This window comes from Scardinius erythrophthalmus, assembly GCF_964197995.2.
Source record: "Scardinius erythrophthalmus genome assembly, chromosome: 5".
Taxonomy (NCBI): domain Eukaryota; kingdom Metazoa; phylum Chordata; class Actinopteri; order Cypriniformes; family Leuciscidae; genus Scardinius; species Scardinius erythrophthalmus.
In genome coordinates, this window is record NC_138225.1 from 4115557 (window position 1) to 4137608 (window position 22052).

General features: G+C 36.3%; 2 protein-coding genes across 2 annotated transcripts; one reads left to right on the forward strand and one right to left on the reverse strand.

Annotated features, from left to right (window-relative positions):
* Positions 1 to 341: 341 nt before the first annotated feature.
* LOC308690643 (cystatin-B-like) lies at positions 342 to 2474 on the reverse strand. Its single transcript, XM_081365244.1, has 3 exons — positions 2039 to 2474; positions 849 to 950; positions 342 to 760 (listed from the first exon to the last, which is right to left on the reverse strand). Exons 1-3 carry the CDS (start codon positions 2114 to 2116, stop codon positions 635 to 637), a joined length of 306 nt encoding a protein of 101 aa, XP_081221370.1. The 5' UTR covers positions 2117 to 2474; the 3' UTR covers positions 342 to 634.
* A 248-nt stretch (positions 2475 to 2722) lies between these two features.
* Positions 2723 to 16543, forward strand: LOC308690647 (thiosulfate:glutathione sulfurtransferase). The gene is made up of 4 exons (XM_081365255.1): positions 2723 to 3302; positions 10190 to 10312; positions 10808 to 10970; positions 16285 to 16543. The coding sequence occupies exons 1-4, from the start codon at positions 3155 to 3157 to the stop codon at positions 16337 to 16339; spliced, it is 489 nt and encodes a 162-aa protein (XP_081221381.1). The 5' UTR covers positions 2723 to 3154; the 3' UTR covers positions 16340 to 16543.
* Positions 16544 to 22052: the final 5509 nt, after the last annotated feature.

Genomic DNA, 22052 nt, shown 5'->3' on the forward strand with positions numbered 1-22052 from the left:
TTATCTTGAAACAAACAGTTATTATATTTAACTGCAACAGCTCACTAGTTCTTAAATTGGTTATGTTTTACTGCATACGCGTTCAGATCTTACTACAGATAACCGTTGGTTTCACATGTTATACAATTTATCAGAGTACACTGTAAAACTTGTAGCCTATAAACTGAATTTGCAAGAATTTTCTTCATCTAACATTTTAAAATTGTGTTCATGTAACAAGTTTAATTTGTTAATAGTAATTCATATTTGAGTTTAGTAATAATATTTAATGTAATTGTACTGTATGCTGGTGATGTTATTACAATCTTTTGGAGGTGTAAATGAAACAAAGACTTGAAATATGAAATTTATTTCCCTTTATTTAGGAAACAGCATCTTTTATAAAAAACAGATCTAGAATGATGACTCGTATTCATGTGCAATTATTTCACCTCTATACAACTTTTGTAAAAGTGGACAAAGATCTTATAAAACTCATCCAAATACAATAGGCACAGTATTGGGTTCATTTGTATAAAAGTTTTGTAACAGCATTTAGTAGATCATATTTTAACCTATACAGTATGGAAGTGTATAGTATGTGAGAGAGGGAATGATACACTGATAGAGAAGATGCATTACTTGTTCAGTGTGTTTAAAAGTATTCAATGGGATCCTGCTGAGATCTTGAGGTCTGAATCCCGTGCAGTTCTAGTTTTCCTCCAGCGTGAGGCAGTGATTTGTGAACCCTTAGATGAACAAAGTCTCCCCCTACATCCACCTGAAGAGGACGATAGGACACTTTAATACACTTTCAGCACGTATCATTAACACAATAAGCAGGCTGGAACGTGGTACAACAAGTTTACCTTGATAAAATAGTTGGTACCGGCCACAACCTGTGTGGTGTAAGATTTGGCAGTGAAAACGGTAAACTTCTTTCCAGCCTTATTTTCTGAAGCAGACTTGACCTGAGGCAAAATATGCAGAATTCATATTTAATGCAAATGTAGCAGTAAAAACCAACTGAATAAGCCTCTTTCACACAGATGATAAAATGGATTACTGTGACACACCCATCTCAAATCGACAGATTAGTAGTTTAATTGTGTTTGGGTGTGAATACAGAGATTCTCATGAGTCTAGACTATGACATTTAAAGTAATACATAGATTTTTGTTAACTTTGTTCTATTGTCACTTCATTTTTATAAAAATATAATTTCTTGTTTTTTCCTCCTCTTTTGATCCATGAACATGCTCTTGACATGGTTGTGATTCACTCTTACATTATTATATATTTTTATGCTACATTTATTTAAAAAAAGAAGAAAAAGTAGTAAAAACTAACTGAAAAAGCCTCTTTCACACAGAGAATATGATGAATTACCGTGACACGCCCATCTCAAACCAATGGATTAGTAGTTTGTGTTCAGATGTGAATATAGAGATTCTCATGAGTTTAGACGATGACAAAGTAATACATTCATTTTTGTCAACTTTGAAGTGACGACAGAACAAAGTGCAAATAGTGAATTTTTAAAAAATGCTGAATCAGTATTTATTGTGTTTGGGTGGGAATACAGAGATTCTCATGACTCTAAAGACTATGAGTATATAAAGTAATACATTCATTATTGCTAACTTTGCACTATTGTCACTGTATATCAGGTTTAGGCAAAATTGAAAGTTTAATAATTGTCTCTTTGAAGATTATCTATTAAATTAAAGCATTCTTCCATAATACATCACACAATGCAAGTTAATTTAATATAATATAATGAAATATATAAATTAAATATTAAGGTGTTTGACTGTTTATCTATCTATCTATCTATCTATCTATCTATCTATCTATCTATCTATCTATCTATCTATCTATCTATCTATCTATCTATCTATCTATCTATCTATCTATCTATATTACATATAACAATAACGTACATACATACTTCTGAATCCTAACAAATAGCTAATAATAACTAATAAATATACATCACATGCTTTCCCAGATCAGCTGACTTACGCCATTAAAACTAAAGTCAAAGCTCCAGTCTCACCTCATCACAGATCTTCTGCACCTCTGGAGTGGCTTTCTTCTCCTCGGAAGGCCCTCCAACAACCGGTTTGGTGGCCATTGCAATAATGTGTCGTTGATCGGTGTCGAGATGTTAAAAAGTGCGTTTGTAGACAGTCTAATCACTGACACTGCTACAATGTTTATGCTGCTTAGATCATATGACTATGAGCCATCATCACCAGAATATACCATGTGTTCAGAAGAGGCGGGGGGAGGATAAAAATAACTATTTTAACAGATGCGGCTAAACCAGTAATATGATATATAATTAAATCACATATAAAGCTAAAATGGTTAGTTTTTAAAGTTAAATAGATTTATGATTCATAATATTGGATCTCTCATGTTTATTTCCTCTTTTCTTTTTAGTTTAATCTGAGGCAGGACGACTGGATGAAGAGTACAAAACTGAGCAGAAAAAAACAATTGGGGGCGGGACTTAGTAGCCCTGGCGTTCGCTCTGATTGGTCAAGTCCAATTGTATTCACAACTTTACCATTTTAATTACACACTGTATTTTTTCCCGTTTGACTACTATCAAAGTTACTTAGCGCAATTATTAAAGAGTAAAATATTGTCCAGACCATTGCAGAGGAAGAAATATAAACGGCAGAGTCACGTGGTAAGTGTTTCAATTCTCATCGCTTTTTTGAATGGACCGACCACAGTCCAGAGCCACAGAGGCTCTGCCACAGTCGATTGTGATTAGCCTACCACATAAGGATATGTTTTAATTGCATTTAAAGGAATGGGTTTGAACAAGTTTCATTGTTATATCAGATATTGCTCATTTGAATTAATATGTTTAAACGATTATAGTGAAACATCTCCAGTAAATCATAAAACGCCCACATATTTAAAGTCAGATCAATAGAGTAAGCTTTTTTTTGAGCCACTGAGCGCCACCTGGAGGAAAACATGCTTCATGTTGCACAATAAACGCTTTCAGTGACACTCAGATCCGTGTAATCGCAATCGCCTCTGTCATACCATGATACATGGTCAACCCAATACGGTGCTTTAGATCTGCGCTTTTTAGACTTAATTTTACCTGTAGATAAGAGCACGTATCGATCTTCTCTTAGATAAGATAGACATGAATACAGTAATGCGCGTGAGTTTAGGTGTGCGCGCTCTCGTGGCGCTCCTGCTCCTGTCTGTCTCAGCAGAAAATACGGATCAATGTAAAAGCGATAACTGCGATAAATGGACTGAAACATCTCACAACCAACCTCTAAATACAGGTAAAGTATTTAGTTTTCTCTGTATCCGAGTCAATGACAAAATACTAATTCTGAGAAATGTTTAGTTTAACTAAACACAAAGTCAACTTTATTTCAGTCTAGTTTAGTTTGTAATCACTGGCCTGTATCCGAAACAATATCCTTTAGTGATTAAGCGTAACATCATACAATAGCCTAGCCTAAAGCATGCGAGTTTGCACGTAGGGTCAATGACTCATCATGGGTCAATAATGGTTTAATGAATAATCTTTGCAATAATAGGCTATGTTTTGATCTATGCTGCCAACATTAGAAAAAGTCATGCTTTGGTAAATCATAATTGTGACATAACTAGAAATTATGACATAAAAAGTAACGAAAATGAAGTCAAATGATGACATAAAAACGCAACTTTCCAATTATTTGTATCTCACAACCTTTTAAATGTCGTAATTATAATTTACCCATGTATGATTTTTCTTTTCTTAAAGGGAAGAAAGGGGCTTCCATAGGTATCTTTATAAAGTCAGTGATTAAATCATGTTGCATTAGGCTAAATATAGGCATTATCCAGAATAGTTAGCATATTAAAGTTCATGCACTTTTCTAGGTACCTGTAAGATGGATGTAGCCTATGTGTATATATATATATATATATATATACACACACACACACAAATGCTCTGAATTTTATACAAACACTTTAAACTGATATTTCAGCATGTACATATTGATGGCAATATGCAAGTAATAACATGGCAATAAAAAAATGCAATGTCATATTTAACATAAATGTTTAATTATCATGAACAATGTCTAAAAAATAATGTAGTCTTAAAACGTTCTTTATTCCGATCCAGACGTGTTCTGGCAGGTTTGTGATATTCATAACAACTATATCCTATTAATATGCTATGTTTATTTTTGGTGAAAACAAATAAGTTGTAAAAACCAACATAAGCCTGTTTCCCACAGTGAGTATATTGGTTTAGTTTAATGAGTTACTGTGACACAAGTGAAGATAACGGATTCGAGTCACTGAATCAGCATTTATTGTGGGCGGAATCCCATGAGTCTACACACATTTTGATAACTCTGCACAGTTTGCTCAGTTTATCAGGGTCCGAGGGCAAAATAAGGAATTTAAGAATTGTCTCTTGGAAAACTGGGGAGAGTCACAAAATATAAATTTAAATATAATAAAAAATATAAAGTAGGCTACAAACTTAATTTTAAAATTAAAACTATAGGTGGCCCAACTCTCTTACTAGCATTGCCATTTACATATATCTTCTCTTTAACGGTTTAAATTAGCTGAATTTGATTTTTTCTAGAACATTATTTAACACATTTAAGTCAAGTCAAGTCAAGTCAACTTTATTTATATAGCGCTTTTCACAATACAGATTGTATCAAAGCAGCTTCACAGTATTAAATAAAATAGTACATCAGTGTTTGTTTCTGGTGTAAAACATCCACGTTTGGTAATGCAGATCAATAGCACTGGTGAATCGATTAATCAATTTAAGCATCCCCAACTGAGCAAGCCAAAGGCAACAGTGGCAAGGAACCGAAAAACTCCATTAGGTGACCTAATGGAGAAAAAAAAACCTTGGGAGAACCCAGGCTCAGTCGGGGGCCAGTTCTCCTCTGGCGTTTATGAAGTAGAGACCGGATTTAACTGTAAGATTAAAATATTATATGAATGCCTGGCTGAAGAGATGCGTCTTTAATCTAGTTTTAAACTGGGAGAGCGAATCTGAGCAACGAACAGTATCAGGAAGGCTATTCCAGAGTTTTGGTGCTAAATGTGAAAATGCTCTCCCTCCTTTGGTGGATCTGGATATCCTAGGTATGACCAGAAGCCTCGAATTTAGTGATCTTAAAGAGCGCGATGGATTATAGGGCGATAGAAGATCCGTTAAATAAACTGGAGCTAAGCCGTTTAGGGCTTTATAAGTCAGTAGCAATACCTTGTAATTAATACGGAACTTTATAGGTAACCAATGTAGTGATGATAAAATTGGTGTTATATGGTCAAACTTTCTTGATCTAGTAAGAACTCTAGCGGCGGCATTTTGGACTAACTGTAGCTTGTTTATTGAGGATGCAGGACAACCAGCTAATAAAGCATTACAGTAATCTAGTCTCGAGGTCATGAATGCATGAACTAGCTTTTCTGCGTCAGAAACTGATAGCATGTTACGTAATTTAGCAATATTTCTAAGGTGAAAAAATGCTGTTTTTGTAACATATGAAATATGATTTTCAAAAGACAAGTTACAATCTAATATAACACCCAGGTCTTTTACTGTAGAGGATAAAATAACAGGACACCCTACTATGTTAAAGTTGTATTGTAAGAGGTTTTGTGGGCGGTTTTTTGAACCGATAAGTATTACCTCTGTCTTATCTGGATTTAATAAAAGAAAATTGTGCGTCATCCAATCTTTTATATCTTTAACACACTCTGTCAATTTGGATAATTTAGCGTTTTCATCCGGCCGTGATGAAATATATAGTTGAGTGTCATCAGCATAACAATGGAAACTAATTCCATGTTTCCTTATAATATTTCCAAGTGGCAGCATATATATTTAGAATAATAGAGGGCCTAACACAGATCCTTGCGGCACTCCATAGTTTACCGGAGTTATGATCGATTTTTCTCCGTTTAAATAGACCAAATGGTAGCGGTCAGATAGTTATGATCTGAACCAGCTTAATGCTTGTCCTTGAACACCGGTATAGTTTTGTAGCCGATCTAAGAGTATTGTGTGATCTATAGTATCGAACGCAGCACTAAGATCAAGTAAAACTAGTATTGAGATACAGCCTTGGTCAGAAGCTAAGAGTAAATCATTTGTGATTTTAACGAGCGCAGTTTCAGTGCTATGATGCGGCCTGAACCCAGACTGAAACTTTTCATAGGTGTCATTTTCTTGCAAGAAAGAGCCCAGTTGGGCAGACACAACTTTTTCTAATATTTTGGACATAAAAGGAAGATTTGAAATGGGTCTATAATTTGCTAGGTTATTTGGGTCTAATTGTGGTTTCTTAATGAGAGGTTTTATAACTGCCAATTTAAATGTTCTTGGAACATGACCTAAAGATAAAGACGAGTTAATAATATTGAGGAGAGGCTCTTCCACTATAGGTAACACTTCTTTCAATAGTTTAGTTGGTATGGGATCTAATAAACATGTTGTTGTTTTAGAGGAAATTATAAATTTATTTAACTCTTTTTGTTCTATAGTTGTAAAGCACTGTAATTGTTCTTGCGGGGTGATAATCGAGGCTGAATTATAAGGCGCGATTGAAGATTGAACGTTTACAATTGTGGATCTGATGTTTTCTATTTTCTCAGTGAAAAAATTCATGAAATCATTACTACTAAACTGTAACGGAATATTTTGTCCAGGTGACGCTTGTTTATTTGTTAGTCTAGCCACGGTGTTAAATAAGAACCTAGGATTGTTTTGGTTATTTTCTATTAGTTTGCGGAGATGCTCAGCCCTGGCCGCTTTTAGGGCCTTTTTATAGCGTGACGTACTGTCTTTCCAAGCGATTCTAAAAACCTCTAAATTAGTTTGTTTCCATTTACGCTCTAAATTACGGGTTTCTCTCTTTAGAACACGAGTAGTATTGTTGTACCATGGTGCTTTAATTTTCTCTCTGACCTTTTTTAGTCTCATAGGTGCAACAATATCCCATTTTCCAGAGAGAACGGTGCTCATAGTGCTGGTTAGTTCGTCTAGTTCATCTGTTTGTTTAGGTTCAGGCAGCAGCTGAGACAGATCCGATAAGCAATTTGAAAAATTATCTATGGTGGATGGAAGGATTGTTCTGCCTAATCGATAACGCGGCGCAGCATGATATATTACCGGGGTACGTAATATGCAAGTTACCATGTAATGGTCAGTTACATCATCACTTTGCGGAATGATATCTATATCGGTTGGATCGGTTCCATGTGATATAATTAAATCGAGTGTATGATTAAAACGATGAGTTGGTCCGGTAACGTTTTGCTTAACCCCAAAGGAGTTTAATAAGTCTATAAACGCAGCCCCTAACGTATCATTTTGATTATCTACGTGTATGTTAAAATCTCCAACAATTAATATTTTATCGACATTGACCAATAGATCTGAGAGAAAATTTGCAAATTCTTTTAGGAAATCAGCGTAAGGCCCTGGTGGTCTATATACGGTAGCCAAGGCTAAAGATAATAGGGATGTTTTTCTATCATCTAAGAGCGTAACATTTAGTACAAGTACTTCAAATGAAATAAACTTATAACCCGTTTTCTGAGTAACATTGAGAATATCTCTATAGATAGTTGCAATACCGCCGCCACGACCAATCAGACGGGGCTCGTGCTTATAGGAGTATCCTGATGGAGTAGACTCATTTAGACCGAAATAATCATTTGGTTTAAGCCAGGTTTCAGTAAGGCAAAGTACATCTATGCTATTATCTGTGACTATTTCATTTACAATAACTGCCTTAGGTGTGAGTGATCTAATGTTTAAAAGACCTAGCTTTAGAAATTGTTTTTGTTTACTAATAGCAACATTTTCTGTTTTAATAACAATTAGATTTTTCCTAGATCCTGCAGTAGATTTATTATTTGATCGCACTAAACGAGGAATAGACACAGTTTCTATGCAATGTTCTACACTATTTATATCAGTTAATTTGGTGCAGCAGAGACTATGATTTGGACTTTTGGTTACTAGTCAAAAGGTATTTAACATTTTGGAGATGTTATCTGACAGTAGATCCGATCCGAATCTGTTTGGGTGTAAGCCATCAGCACGGTATAGCCTAGGACGCTCCCAAAACAGATTCCAATTATTTACAAAGAGCAGTTTCTGCTCATTGCACCATGACGTTAACCATTCATTTAGCGCGAATAATCTACTAAACTTGCCATGTCCTAGACGGTACGTGGGAAGCGGTCCTGACACAATGATCGTTATATCAGGCGATGTGCTGCGTACCGTATCGATCAGATTCCTGAAGTCTTTCTTCAGAACTTCCGTCTGACGCAGCCTGATGTCGTTCACTCCCGCGTGCAATACCAAAGTTCCGACGCGCTCGTTATCGTTCAGAATCTCGGGAACGCGAGCAGCGATTTCAGAAACAAGAGCACCAGGAAAGCAGTGACTGTGCACCTTATTTTTACCTGATGTAGCATGGACGTGCCGAACAATGGAATCACCGATGATCACAGCATCGCGTTCTGTTTCGCGAAGAGGGGAGAAGCGGTTTTGTGTGGATAACTCGAAAACCGGGAGGGTCGGAGAGGGTCTTGGTCTAGACCTGACTCGCGTCTTCCGCTGCGGAAATATCCAGGCTTCGTGGTGGCGTGTTGGAGCCGGAGTGAACGAGACCATGGCTGATCGCGACCTTGGCGCGGCTTGGGACCGATGCAGAGTAACGCACGGAGTAGACGAGGTCGGAGTCAGCGGGTTAGTAACATTAATCTCTGATTTGTGAGCATCAGCGCGTGATGTTTCAAGAGCCAAACGCCGGTCTCTCAGCTCGGCCTGTCTCACTAAAAGGTCGTGGATCTGTTTCTCAACAGCTTCCAGCTCAGACTGTACCGCGTGCAGCTCAAATGTGTCCTCACCTGCACCAAAAGGTAGACTACATACATCTGATATATTCGCCATTTTAACAGATGGACAGTAAGTTAGCAACGACACTACCAGTGATGCTATCAATTAATACTAATTTCTGACAAGCGTCTTAGATATAATCCGTCTTTTAAGTGGTACGGGTGTAGAGTAGACGCACGATAGGTGAAAAATGTTTGTAAGTGAGTGTTAAGAAGACGCGTTCAGCCGTGATCCCCGGGAGTAACCTATAAGAGTATCCAGCGTAGAATCACTAACAGGCTTGAGACACGTCTGCTCAACAGTCCGCGTTGTAACTATGAGGTTTGAGCAGTAGTGCTTCTCAGTGAGGAAAAGTAGAAAATGTTTGTTGTAAGTAAGTTTAAAGAGTAAAATCAAGAATTATAAATCAAATCGATAGAGCTCCAAAGACAACAACGCGTTCAGACGCGACGCATGCGCATTCGACAACAGGAAGTCGTGTCATTCATTTACACTCATGAATGATAACCATCACCAGTAGAATCAAGTTTAGGATGTAAATACAGTGGTCCTATAAAGCATTTAGAGACATCATACACTGCCTTTCAAAAGTTTGGGGTTCAGAAAGAGATTTAACTTTAATACTTTTTAAAGAAACTAATACCTTTATTCAGCAAGAAAGCATTAAATTGATGAGAAGTGACAGTATAATATAATGTTTAAAATATTTCTATTTAAAATAAATGCTGTTCTTTTGAATTTTTCTATTCATATTTTTTTTTTAAATCACAGTTTCAAGAAAAATATGATATTTAAATATTAAAATATGTTTTCAACATTGATAATAATCAAATGTTTCTTGAGCAGCAAATTCGAATGATTTCTGAAGGATCATGTGACACTGAAGACTGGAGTAATAATGCTGAAAATTCAGCTTTGATCACAGGAATAAATCAAATAGAAAATAAATTGCAGTAATTATTTCATAATATTACTGTTTTTATTGCGTTTTGGATCAAATAAATGCAGGTTTGGTGAGCAGAAGAGGATTCTTTCAAAAAAAAAAAAAAAAAAAAAGTACAAATCCCCCCAAAAAACATTTATTACGTTTGAAATAGATTTAGTTTTGGCAAGTCACTTGAACACTTAGAGCTGCTGTAGTTCATATATCTTGATTTATCCATAACTAAAATATCAGATATCCAGTGATGAGTGTGGAATGACTGTATCATATACAATAGATCAGACTCAGTATGAATGATCAGCAGTAGATTGTCGATACTCATCCGTTGTGTGTTTCAGACGGTGTGGTGACGTACGAGCAGCTGAAGCTCATGATGTCCACTGGAAGCGTCCAGCTCGTCGATGTACGCGAGCCGGATGAGCTGGAAGAAGGTTTTATTCCAGGAGCCTCCAACATTCCTTGTAAGTCACACAGTTCTGCTCTGCACACACACACACACACACACACTCACACAGTTAATATTTAAAACTAGATTAAAGACGCGTCTCTTCAGGCAGGCATTCATATAATACTTTTAATCTTACAGTTAAATCTGACCTCTAGTTCATAAACGCCAGAGGAGAACTGGCCCCCGACTGAGCCCGGGTTCTCCCAAGGTTTTTTTTTTTCTCCATTAGGTCACCTGATGGAGTTTTTCGGTTCCTTGCCACTGTTGCCTTTGGCTTGCTCAGTTGGGGACATTTAATTTAATTAATCAATCAACAATACTATTGATCAGCATTACCAAACGTGGACGTTTTCCACTAGAAACAAACATTGATGTATTATTTTAATTTAATACTGTGAAGCTGCTTTGATACAATCTGTTTTGTGAAAAGCGGTATATAAATAAACTTGACTTGACTTGACTTGACTTGACACAGACTTTATGAGTGACAGTACTTTTGTTGATGTAGTGGGAGAGGTGGAGCAGGCCCTCAGACTGAGCCCGGATCAGTTCAGAGAGCGCTACGGCGTCACAAAGCCTCACAAAGAAGACTCAGACTTCGTGCTGTACTGTGTGAGAGGGATCCGCAGCCTCACTGCGCTGGAGACCGCAAGAGCTCTGGGATACACAAGGTACACACACACACACACACACACACACACACACACACACACACACACACACACACACACACACACACACACACACACACACACACACACACACATTTCCATAGCTATCTAAATGGGGACATTCCATAGACCTAATGGTTCTTATACTGTACAAACTGTATATTCCATTCCTTGAATAAATGAATGTAAACCTAACCCTACCCATCACACAACTTTTTGCATTTAAAAACAAAAACTTTAATTACTTTATTTTTTTATACCAGATTTACAAATAAAGGGAGGTTTTAGGAGATTTTGGTCACCTCTGTGTACAAATTTGGCCCTCAAATATAGTTAAGTAGGCACACACACACTTTTTAAACTTGGAACAGTTTGTTGAACCTTTAGACAAAAAAAAAAAAAAAACTAAAACAAACTAAAAAATAGTTTGCAAATATGCTTTTTGTTGTGCATCGTATTTGAAGCATCAGGCTTTTATAACTCTTCGTTGCACCCCATCTAGGGAAAAGGATGCAACTTTTGACAAAGCCAAAATTACTCATAAAAACGATTTTAGTTTTATTCCTCTTTCCTAAACCTAACAAAAAGAAAATACAACACACCAACCTAACTGTCTTGGGAGAAACAACTTTTCGAAACTTTTAATCAATTTCGAATCGCCACACACTGGCGACCCCTGCTGTCAGAACAGTGTAAATGCAGCGAAAACTCAACATGCAAAAAAAACAACAACAACCACCTTTTAGGCTACAAAACAATTGCAGATGTTTTATTGAAGGTAATATTAGATGCAATAATCATCATATACTATTAAATATGAAGTGTCCTTATAATATGTGTCATTTTATTGAATTGTAGGCCTTGTTTTATGGAGTTGGTTAATCAGACCAATAAGAGAACTTTATCTACAAGAAGTTCACAGAGATCCTTGAAATTTCAATACATTTTGAAACAGAATGATGTAACAAAGCCTCGTTTACTGAAATCATGTGACATTGGCAGTTTGATACACACTCCGAGTCACTGGTTCAAAGCAAATGATTCTCAAAGGTTTTGAAGCTTCACAAAGCACGTTTCAAAAGTGCGCCTCACTAAAATAAACATAAATGGCATCAGAGTCCTTAGTTTCCAAATCTTCAATATTTACAATAGATTTACAAAACTATATAAACAGCCAAGTGAACAAATTGAGAGGGCTATCTGAAATCACTGTCAGAAAACAGGGAAAAGTCCAAACACACCAAACACAAACAATCAGTGTCCACTCACCAAATGAAGAAGTCTTTCACACAGAGTGTATGATGAATTACCGTGACACACATCTCAAACCAACACCTACTGAAGATTAGTGATACTATGATATGTATAGTAATACAATACATTCTTACAAATTTACCCAAATTATTATACATCTGTTTAACCGAAGCTAATTTGGGTGTGTTTCTCCATCCCCAATGTCACTTCTCTGTGTTTTACGGCCGTGATGAGAACGCCGGTCTCCTCGGCTGTGAACCGCTCCTGGCTAATCCGCCGTTATAATAGCAATCCGCCATGGAACAAGCACGCCTGCTCTTAAAGGGAATGTGAGACGTCGCTCTGATTGGTTTATTTCACGTTACGCCCAAACCACACCTATGAGTAATGAAGCGACTTCAGACCAACATATTTTAGATTTTCGTCGGGCGCAAGAGTCATTTATCCCGCCGGTATAATAGCAACAGCGCCCAAGACCCGCCCACAAAGTTACTTGCGTTTCGCGTTTGATACTTGCGTTTCAGATCATTAAAATAGGGCCCAGAGTATATGATGAATTACCGTGACACACCCATCTCAAACCAACACCTACTGAAGAGTAGTGATTCGTTCAGGTGCTGAATCAGTATTTGTTTGGGTGGGAATACAGAGATTCTCATGAGTCTAAAGACTATGAGTATATAAAGTAATACATTAATTTTTGGTAACTTTGCACTATTGTCACTGTATATCAGGTTTAGGCAAATTAAGAGTTTAATAATTGTCTCTTTGGAGACTATCTATTAAATTAAAGCATTCTTCCATAATACATCACACAATGCAAGTTAATTTAATGAAATATATAAATGCTAATACTATTTATAGTTCTATATTATTTTAATATTTTACTTACATATAACAATAACGTACAAACTTCTGAATCCTAATAAATAGCTAATAATAACTAATAAATATACATCACATGCTTTCCCAGATCAGCTGACTTACGCCATCAAAACTAAAGTCAAAGCTCCAGTCTCACCTCATCACAGATCTTCTGCACCTCTGGAGTGGCTTTCTTCTCCTCGGAAGGCCCTCCAACAACCGCACCGGTGGCCATTGCAATAATGTGTCGTTGATCGGTGTCGAGATGTAAAAGTGCATTTAAATACAGTCCAAATTGGCAGAAATCACTGACACCGCAACAGTATTTATGCTGCTTAGATCATACGACTATGAGCCATCATCAATTTTAGGCTACAAAACAATTGCAGATGTTTTTTTGAAGGTAATATATTAGATGCAATAATCATCATACACTATTAAATATGAAGTGTCCTTATAATATGTGTCATTTTATTGAAATGTAGGCCATGTTTTATGGAGTTGGTTAATCAGACCAATAGAGACCTTTAACTACAACTGAGTTGACAGAGATCCTTGAAATTTCAAAACATTTCGAAACAGAATGATGTAACGAAGCCTCGTTTACTGAAATCATGTGACATTGGCAGTTTGATACACACTCTGAGTCACTTGTTCAAAGCAAATGAGTCGCAAAGGTTTTGAAGCTTCACAAAGAAGTGCCCCTCACTAAAATACACAAAAATGGCATCAGAGTCCTTACTTTCCAAATCTTCAATATTTACAATAGATTTACAAAACTGTATAAAAATCCAAGTGAACAAATTGAGAGGGCTATCTGAAGTCAGTGTCTGAAAACAGGCAAAAGTCCAAACACAAACAGTCAGTAGCTACTCACAGTCAAAAAAGTCAGATGAAATTCTGATGCTTGTAATGTAAATCAATGAGATCCCAGTTCAGCAGACTACTTACATAAAATGCATATAAAAATCAGTCGTCACTCTATATCTGCCAATAATATGTCTTAGTAAGATGATATTTAAATGCATATTTGAGACTGAAAGCCCGTCTAAAGGTCCAATGGTGGTTTCCAATAATACGGGTGAAGGTTACTGCGCGTTACTGTTTTTCCTTCGCGCAACACAACAAGATTAAATTAAATACATTTTCTCATATTTATTACCTTGTTATTTCATCTGACTCCATAAATGAAAAAGGTTTTAATGATATCTAAGCATCATTAAAAGCGAGCGAATGTTTGATTATTCTTTTTGACTCTTTAATTATGTTTTACCCGCTCATATTAGGAAACAGTCGCTTTTGAGGTCCTCACAAAAACAGAGGTAATTGGCTTTATACCTGAGACGGTCGCATTCATGCTTACACAATCAAATATATTTTTGTATAACCCCTGTGGTTTTTGCATACACTTGAATTTAAAGTAACGTTTACTTCAGTAGAGGTATGGCCACTACTACAGATATAAGTTGACCAACTTTACTTCTCTTATAATAGCTTTGGATTGGCCATGCCGTGGTTTCCCCCGTACACTTATCTAAAGTAACATTAAGGTAAGACGCACCCAAATTTAGGTTGGTCAAACAACATTTGCTGCCCTAAACGGAAATTCCCTTCTTGTCTTTGCAAAACCAAGAACACTTGAATTAGTGCCAAATATTAGTCATCACTAATCTGACGCAGATTTGAGGTAACATATGAATCCGTTTAATGTACTTGGGAAAATAATCAGAATAAAATCAAATGTTTACAATTTATTGACAGATAATAAAACAATAATTCCATATCCAATTCATAAAATCAAATCATTGGTCAATCATGTATAACAACAACAATTGAGAAATTGAGGAATTGTAGAAATACAACTACACACAGCGATCGTGTGGGAAGTATCCCCGAACCTTTTGCCAATTTTCCTTATAAACCCAGATAATTCACTATGCTTACCAAATGGTGGTGTTTGTCTTTATAATTAGATTTTGGTCCCCTATTGAGTGGTTCACAACTGTGGGATCAGAATTTGTGGTTGAATGAGTTCTTGATACAGGTGGAAGAGAATACTTATTTACTTACAGGAGGTAGTTTGAATGGAGGAGCTGGGGGAGGGCAAGGAGAACACAATATTAACTTCTTGGAGCTTTGTATTATGGCTGGGAGAATGAGACCATTTTACCAGGCGCACTGAGACATTTAAAATGATACCAAACATGTATAATTGTTATTGTACATATTTAACATTGCATAGGTTTTTAGTGAGTTTTAGGGGAGGAGGAGAAGATGATGAGACTGAAAGTGAGGTGTGAGCTGCACTGTGTGGATATTGCTGTTACATATGCAAGAGAGAGTTCAAATGTTAATTCTCAGCCTTTTGTTTTCTTGAGGGTTAGTCTAGACTTACTGGCACCCGCCTTACATGACTCACATTTGAACTTGATTTTTCTAATAAATGATGAATGGATAATCAAGTAAACCTAAACAGCTACAGTGCAGTAATTGTTCACCTTCAAATATTACTAACAATATCAAAGTTATTCTTACGTTTGCTTTATAAAAATCAAAGATTGCACAGCAGAAAGTTCACCTTGTGAACCATGAGCTGAACTTTTGTACAATTGTACAACTTTTACTTTCTATAAAGTGTAACTATCAATCAGACAACAGAAGGCATGTAGTAGATCAGCATAGGTTTTGATCATGTTGATATGATATTATATTTTGCAAATCAAATATGATATTATTGGGTAAATTCAAGAGTTTCCCTCAATGATTTGGTGTCCTTCATATGTCAACATTTATTTTTCCTTTCCTTTGCTTTCTTTTATTTGTTTTGTTTTTATAGGTAGTGGCATCAGTTATATGTATATTTTCCATGTATAAATGGTTGTATGAATATAATGCAGTTTAACAATTATGATTTATGTTTATTTTTCTTCATTTGGTCATTGAAAACCTGGCTATATCAGGGAATAAAAAAAACAGGCCTGGAAATGAATAAAATCAAATGAGTCATTGTAATACTGTATTTATTTAGTATATACTTTGCTCTAAATTATTTAAATTTAAATCTAAAAATCTCGATAAATATTGCTATTAAATGATTTTTTATGGTTTAAATCCCAAAAACCTAAGAAAGACAAGATCATTCAGTGAATTCATCCTCACTCACTCACAAATGACCGTGTCTCTGTTTGTCTCTCAGGGCCCGTCATTACGCTGGAGGATTCATCGAGTGGAGTCAGCGAGAAGGTCTGTGAGAAGAAAGAGTCGAGCATGACACTTGACAACAGAGGAATGAAGCTTATTTCAGCTCCGTCAGGGACCTACAAGACTATGACAATGAATTTATACGGCACTTGACTGTTAAAATTACAGCACAGACCAAAAATGTATTCATAAAATCTCACAGATGTGTCTATATATTTTGCAAAGACTGAATAAATATTGCATTGTTTATGATACACTTTGTTTGTTTTTATGCCATATGATTTTGTCACTCTAAATGGACCCAGCGACACATTATGATTTGTTGCTCGTGTATGTTTTACTAACTGAAACGAACACTCTGAAATAGACAATTACACTATAAATTCATGATTGAGCACTGACCACACTGATGATGGTTGAAGAGTATAATAATAGGGATTTGCTAAATAAGATAATGTGAAATTCAGTATGCTGTTTCTTTGCAAGAGCTTACATGAACTTTGTGGTTTGCAACTGTAAGGCCCGATATATTGGTCCAATCTCGGTTCGCCAATACACGGGGAAGGTATCCTGTGTTCTGTCCTCACTCATGCAAAGTATTGGTTGGTTAAATTTGCAATACATTGATCATATGTATTTACTCGTTACTTCATCTGACTCCATAATTGAAAGGTTTTAATAACATCTGTGCCTCACTAAAAGTGAGCGAATGTATGACTATTCCTTTTAACCATTAAATGAACAATGTCAAAATCAGGTAGAATAATCACATGTAACAATTTAATATTTCAGATATCAGAGATCAATTCCACAATCAATTCAAATATCTAGAACATGGTTATACATTGGTTACACCAAATAATCTTACCCAGCTTGTACCTGAGACAGAGAGAGAGAAAGGGAAAGAAAGAGAGAGAGAGAGAGAGAGAGAGAGAGAGCAAGACCACCTATTCCATTCACGTCCAGCAAAGAGTTTACATCTCGCAATTCTGACTTTATTTCTCAGAATTGCGAGATATAAAGTCAGAATTGTGTGAAATAAAGTCAGAATTCTGAGATATAAAGTCAGAATTGCGAGATATAAAGTCGCAATTGTGTGTTATAAAGTCAGAATTCTGACTTTTTTCTCGCAATTGCGACTTTATATCACGCAATTCTGACTTTATATCACGCAATTCTGACTTTATAACACATAATTGTGAGTTTATATCTCGCAATTCTGACATCTTTTCTCAGAATTGTGAGATATAAAGTCCAATTCTAAGGGGAAAAAAAGACGGACTTTTTTTTTTTTACCTTAGAATAGTTTATATCTCACAATTCTGACTTTATAACACGCAATTCTGACTTTTATGTCTCCCAATTGCGTGATATAAAGTCAGAATTCTGAGATATAAAGTCAGAATTGCGTGATATAAAGTCGCAATTGCGAGAAAAAAAGTCAGAATTCTGACTTTATAACACGCAATTCTGACTTTATAACACGCAATTCTGACTTTAAAACACGCAATTGCGACTTTATTTCACGCAATTCTGACTTTATATCTCGCAATTCTGAGAAATAAAGTCAGAATTGCGAGATGTAAACTCGCAATTGTGAGATAAAAAGTCGCAATTATCTTTTATTTATTTTTATTTTGTGGCGGAAACAAGCTTCCATAGATATCTGTACCACTCTGAGACATTTCAAATGACACCAAAAACATAACAGTCAATGATAAACATTCACATTAAACCATACATTTTCTTGGGTGAATTCAAGTGATCATCTGAGCATGAGACAGAGGGGGTGAGGGGAGAGGGAAAGAGATGTAGATTCGGATGACTTGGAGGTGAGACTTTCATCTTGATGGTGCATGAGAGCCAGTTCAAATGGTAATCTCCAGAGAGGTCCTTTTGTCCTCTCAGGGTCTGGTTATCCCCCGAAACAGACTGTCTGGAATTTCCTAATTGATCAATTCTTACAAGAGCTTACATGAACTTTGTGGTCTGCACCAATAAAAAAAAAAAAAAAAAAAAATCACCTAGTTTCAATAATTTAAAATGAATGTGCATGTGATGTGTTGTGAGAATTGGTGACAAGCTACTTTTTCAGCAAAAATAACTAAAGCACCGGTTCTCAAACTTTCGAGGAAATTATCATCTGTCTGATCATCACCATCCTAAGAGGGCCATTAGGTTTAACTTGTAAAATGGATTTAAAATTTTTCACATTATTTTAAAAAGAATTTTTTGTTGTTGTTGATTTGGTTATTTGTTCAATTATTTCAGCACAAAAATTCCCTTTTTTATACAAGTGAATTGAATTTGGTGTTTTTCACCAAACATTGATCACCATACGTTGTATGACAAAACTTACCAATTCACAAAAATAACGGTATGCATAGCTGATATAAAAAACTGGATGACTAGTAATTTTCTACTACTTAATTTTGAAAAAAACAGAGATTCTACTTATTGGACAGAAAACTTCCTCACATAATAATCTAGAATACTGTCTAACACTTGATGGCTGCTCTGTCAAGTCTTCGTCGTCGGTTAGGAACCTGGGTGTGCTCTTTGATACCAATCTTTCATTTGAAAGTCACGTGTCTAGTATCTGTAAAACCGTATTCTTCAATAAACAAACTACAGCTGGTCCAAAACGCAGCAGCTCGAGTTCTTACCAGAACCAGAAAGTATGACCATATTAGCCCAGTTCTGTCAACACTGCATTAAACATCGTATAAATTTTAAAATATTGCTGATTACTTACAAAGCACTAAATGGTTTAGCTCCAGAAATGCATAGCTCAAGAAATGCATAATCCTTCTTCAGCATCTCCCTAAATACTCAGACCAAGGCAGAAACCTCTTTCCAAATGTAAACATGAGTTCACAGTGAGAATTTACATTAATCACTGTCCCAGACTTACTGGGGGCAGAAGTTGATTTACATGGAAACAATTGCTAACAATGGGAATTTGCATTGAGTTTACACCTTTTGAGAGCAGGAGACCATTTGCCTGGAAGACACACCCTCCTCTGTGTGCGAACTATCTCTAAACTCTTAAATACCTTATTACCTTTTGGTTTACTTCTTTGGGGATGAGACCTTTGTATCAGTCATATTGAGACATTTCAAATGATACCAAACATGTAATACTGTATGATAATTATTCACAATAAACCATATAGATTATTGGGTGAATTTTGGTGATCTCAGCATGAGGGAGAAGGGATGGGGGAAGAGGGAAAGAAATGTAGATTAGGATGATTCTGGGGTGAGACTTAATTACCTTTGTTCTCTTAGAGAGTTGCCCTCTCTTCCAGTTTTTTTCCAGCCTTACAGCTCCCTCCTTGACGCCGTGGGTCAAATTCAGATGAGTCCCTGTGGAGTCACTGTTAGACGTTTGTTGTTGTCTTTGAGATGTCGCTCAAAAATTGTCTTAGCAATGTTAGATTCTGTAGAAACTTTCAGAGGGCTGTGTTCACCTGCAGAACACCTGGTCTTACCAAGTGTATGTAGCTTGACTTCAGCAGGGGGATGAATGCGTTCAGGTTTTCTTCCTGTGGTCCAGCATAGAATATGAAATGTTCATAGAGTCAATCTGGACCTCTGTGACTTGTTCAGTTGACGTTTCATTCCTTCATGGAAAAACTTCTGCTTCTGTGGCACCTTCCCCATGACGATAACCTGTCCCTTCTTGACCAATCCTGTCACCTTCAGTGGTGCGGTTGTCTGGGCAGACCTCAATGGATGAAGGGGTTCTCCTTGGTTCCACACTGCTTTGTGTGAGACACCTGAAAAGCATCTTAAATGTCCACTTCACGATTGAGCACTTATGAACTTAAAGTCGTAAGGAAATGCATAGGAACACATAATGAAATATAACAAAAAACCATGTCATGTTCAATATAAAATATCATGTTCATGTTAGCAAGTGCGAATGGCACATCTGGTCTCAAGTTTTAAACACCAATTTCTTCACTACCACTGTGATGAAGTTAAATTGTAGTGGAGTTTAAATATTCTTGGTCTGAATTACTCAAAGGAAATGCAACAAGGGGTCAGTGTAATCTAAACAGTCAAATAGATGGTATGCATCAATACATCATGCAATACAAATAATAATAATATTCAATCACAATTATATAGAAATGTACATATATAATAATCCCTTTGTTTGTTCAGGAATCTTCCAATGCAAACCACCTATGCAGATCTAAGAAGTGACTTGGAACATGCTTAGTCATACAAGAATGGAGATTGTTCATTCCTTGCAACAGTTTGGTGTGTGTGTTTGTGTGTGTGTGTGTGTGTGTGTGTGTGTGTGTGTGTGTGTGTGTGTGTGTGTGTGTGTGTGTGTGTGTGTGTGTGTGTGTGTGTGTGTGTGTGTGTGTGTGTGTGTGTGTGTGTGTGTGTGTGTGTGTGTGTGTGTGTGTGTGTGTGTGTGTGTTTTGTTTGTGTGTGTGATGCTGGCTAAGTCACAACCGATGACAGGGTTAAATTGTAAATTTTGTAATTGATTGAAGCGCTCACATTTCAGATCTATCCGTTTCTGTTATTAGTGGTATGTTGAGAAATCAGGGGCCCTCTGATTTTCCAACCATCCCAATAGCAAATAGAAAGTTTAAACATTTTGAAATTTAATAGCAGGTCTGTCTCTGATTTCTAATTTGCATCATCGATTTGTGACTGTAGCCATTCATATGTATATTACAGTATTTTCCCAAGAGTTGGCAGAGTGTTGTGAATAGCGTATGCTATATGTGTCTCTGTTAGACTGTCATCATGGGATGAGCTTTACCATCCTATGTGTGTGGAACTATCTGGATCTGTTGGATGAAGATGGACAATAGATCTTTAGTGAAGTGACACTTTGGACTCTCATCATCTTTATCTTCTTATGATGTGTAGTGTTCAGCCTGGATAGATTTTATCTATTCCAGGTCATGATGATGTGAGGGTGTAGTAATGGATGTGTGTGTTCAGTGTTCATGTCTAGGAGATGGGTGGAATCTAATCTATAACAATTGTGTTGCAAATTTAGTTCCAGTTTTATACTGGGAGGTCATAAATATGCAGTGGTGTGCTACTGTGAGGTGTGAATGGCCTCTTGAAGTGTCTTTTCATCCATCTCCCGAGTCTCAGGTTATGTTGTAACAATTCCGCTGTCCTGGCTTTGATCTAGGTGGGGTCCGGCCCATCCTGGTTTATTAAAAGTAATTTGATTAAATGAAATACTTTTTTTTTTCATATGCATTACCTCGTTATTTCATCTGACTCCATAAATGAAAAGGTTTTAATGATATCTGTGCATCATTAAATGTGAGCGAATGTTTGACTATTCTTTTTAACTCTTTACTGAAAATAATGTCGGAGTCCATTAGAATAAAATCAAATGTTCACAATTTTAAATGTATCATGCCAATTTCATAATCAGTTCAAAGATAATAGATACAAAACATCAAATGCTCTGTAATAAAGAGAGAAGATGCAAACCTTGACATTAGGAAATACATGATGCGGACAGTCTCTGCCACTCTCAGCAAGTCAGCATCACAGGCCAATTTGAGCTACAAATCGCCCTGAGCCTCTTGTTGCATTTCTTTACATAGCCAGATCAAGGCAGAAAACTCTTTTTAAATGTAAACATGAGTTCACAGTGGGAATTTACATGAATCACCATCCCAGACTTACTGGGGTCAAAGGTTGATTTACATGGAAACATTTGATAACAATGGGAATTTGCATTGAGTTTACACCTTTTGAGAGCAGGAG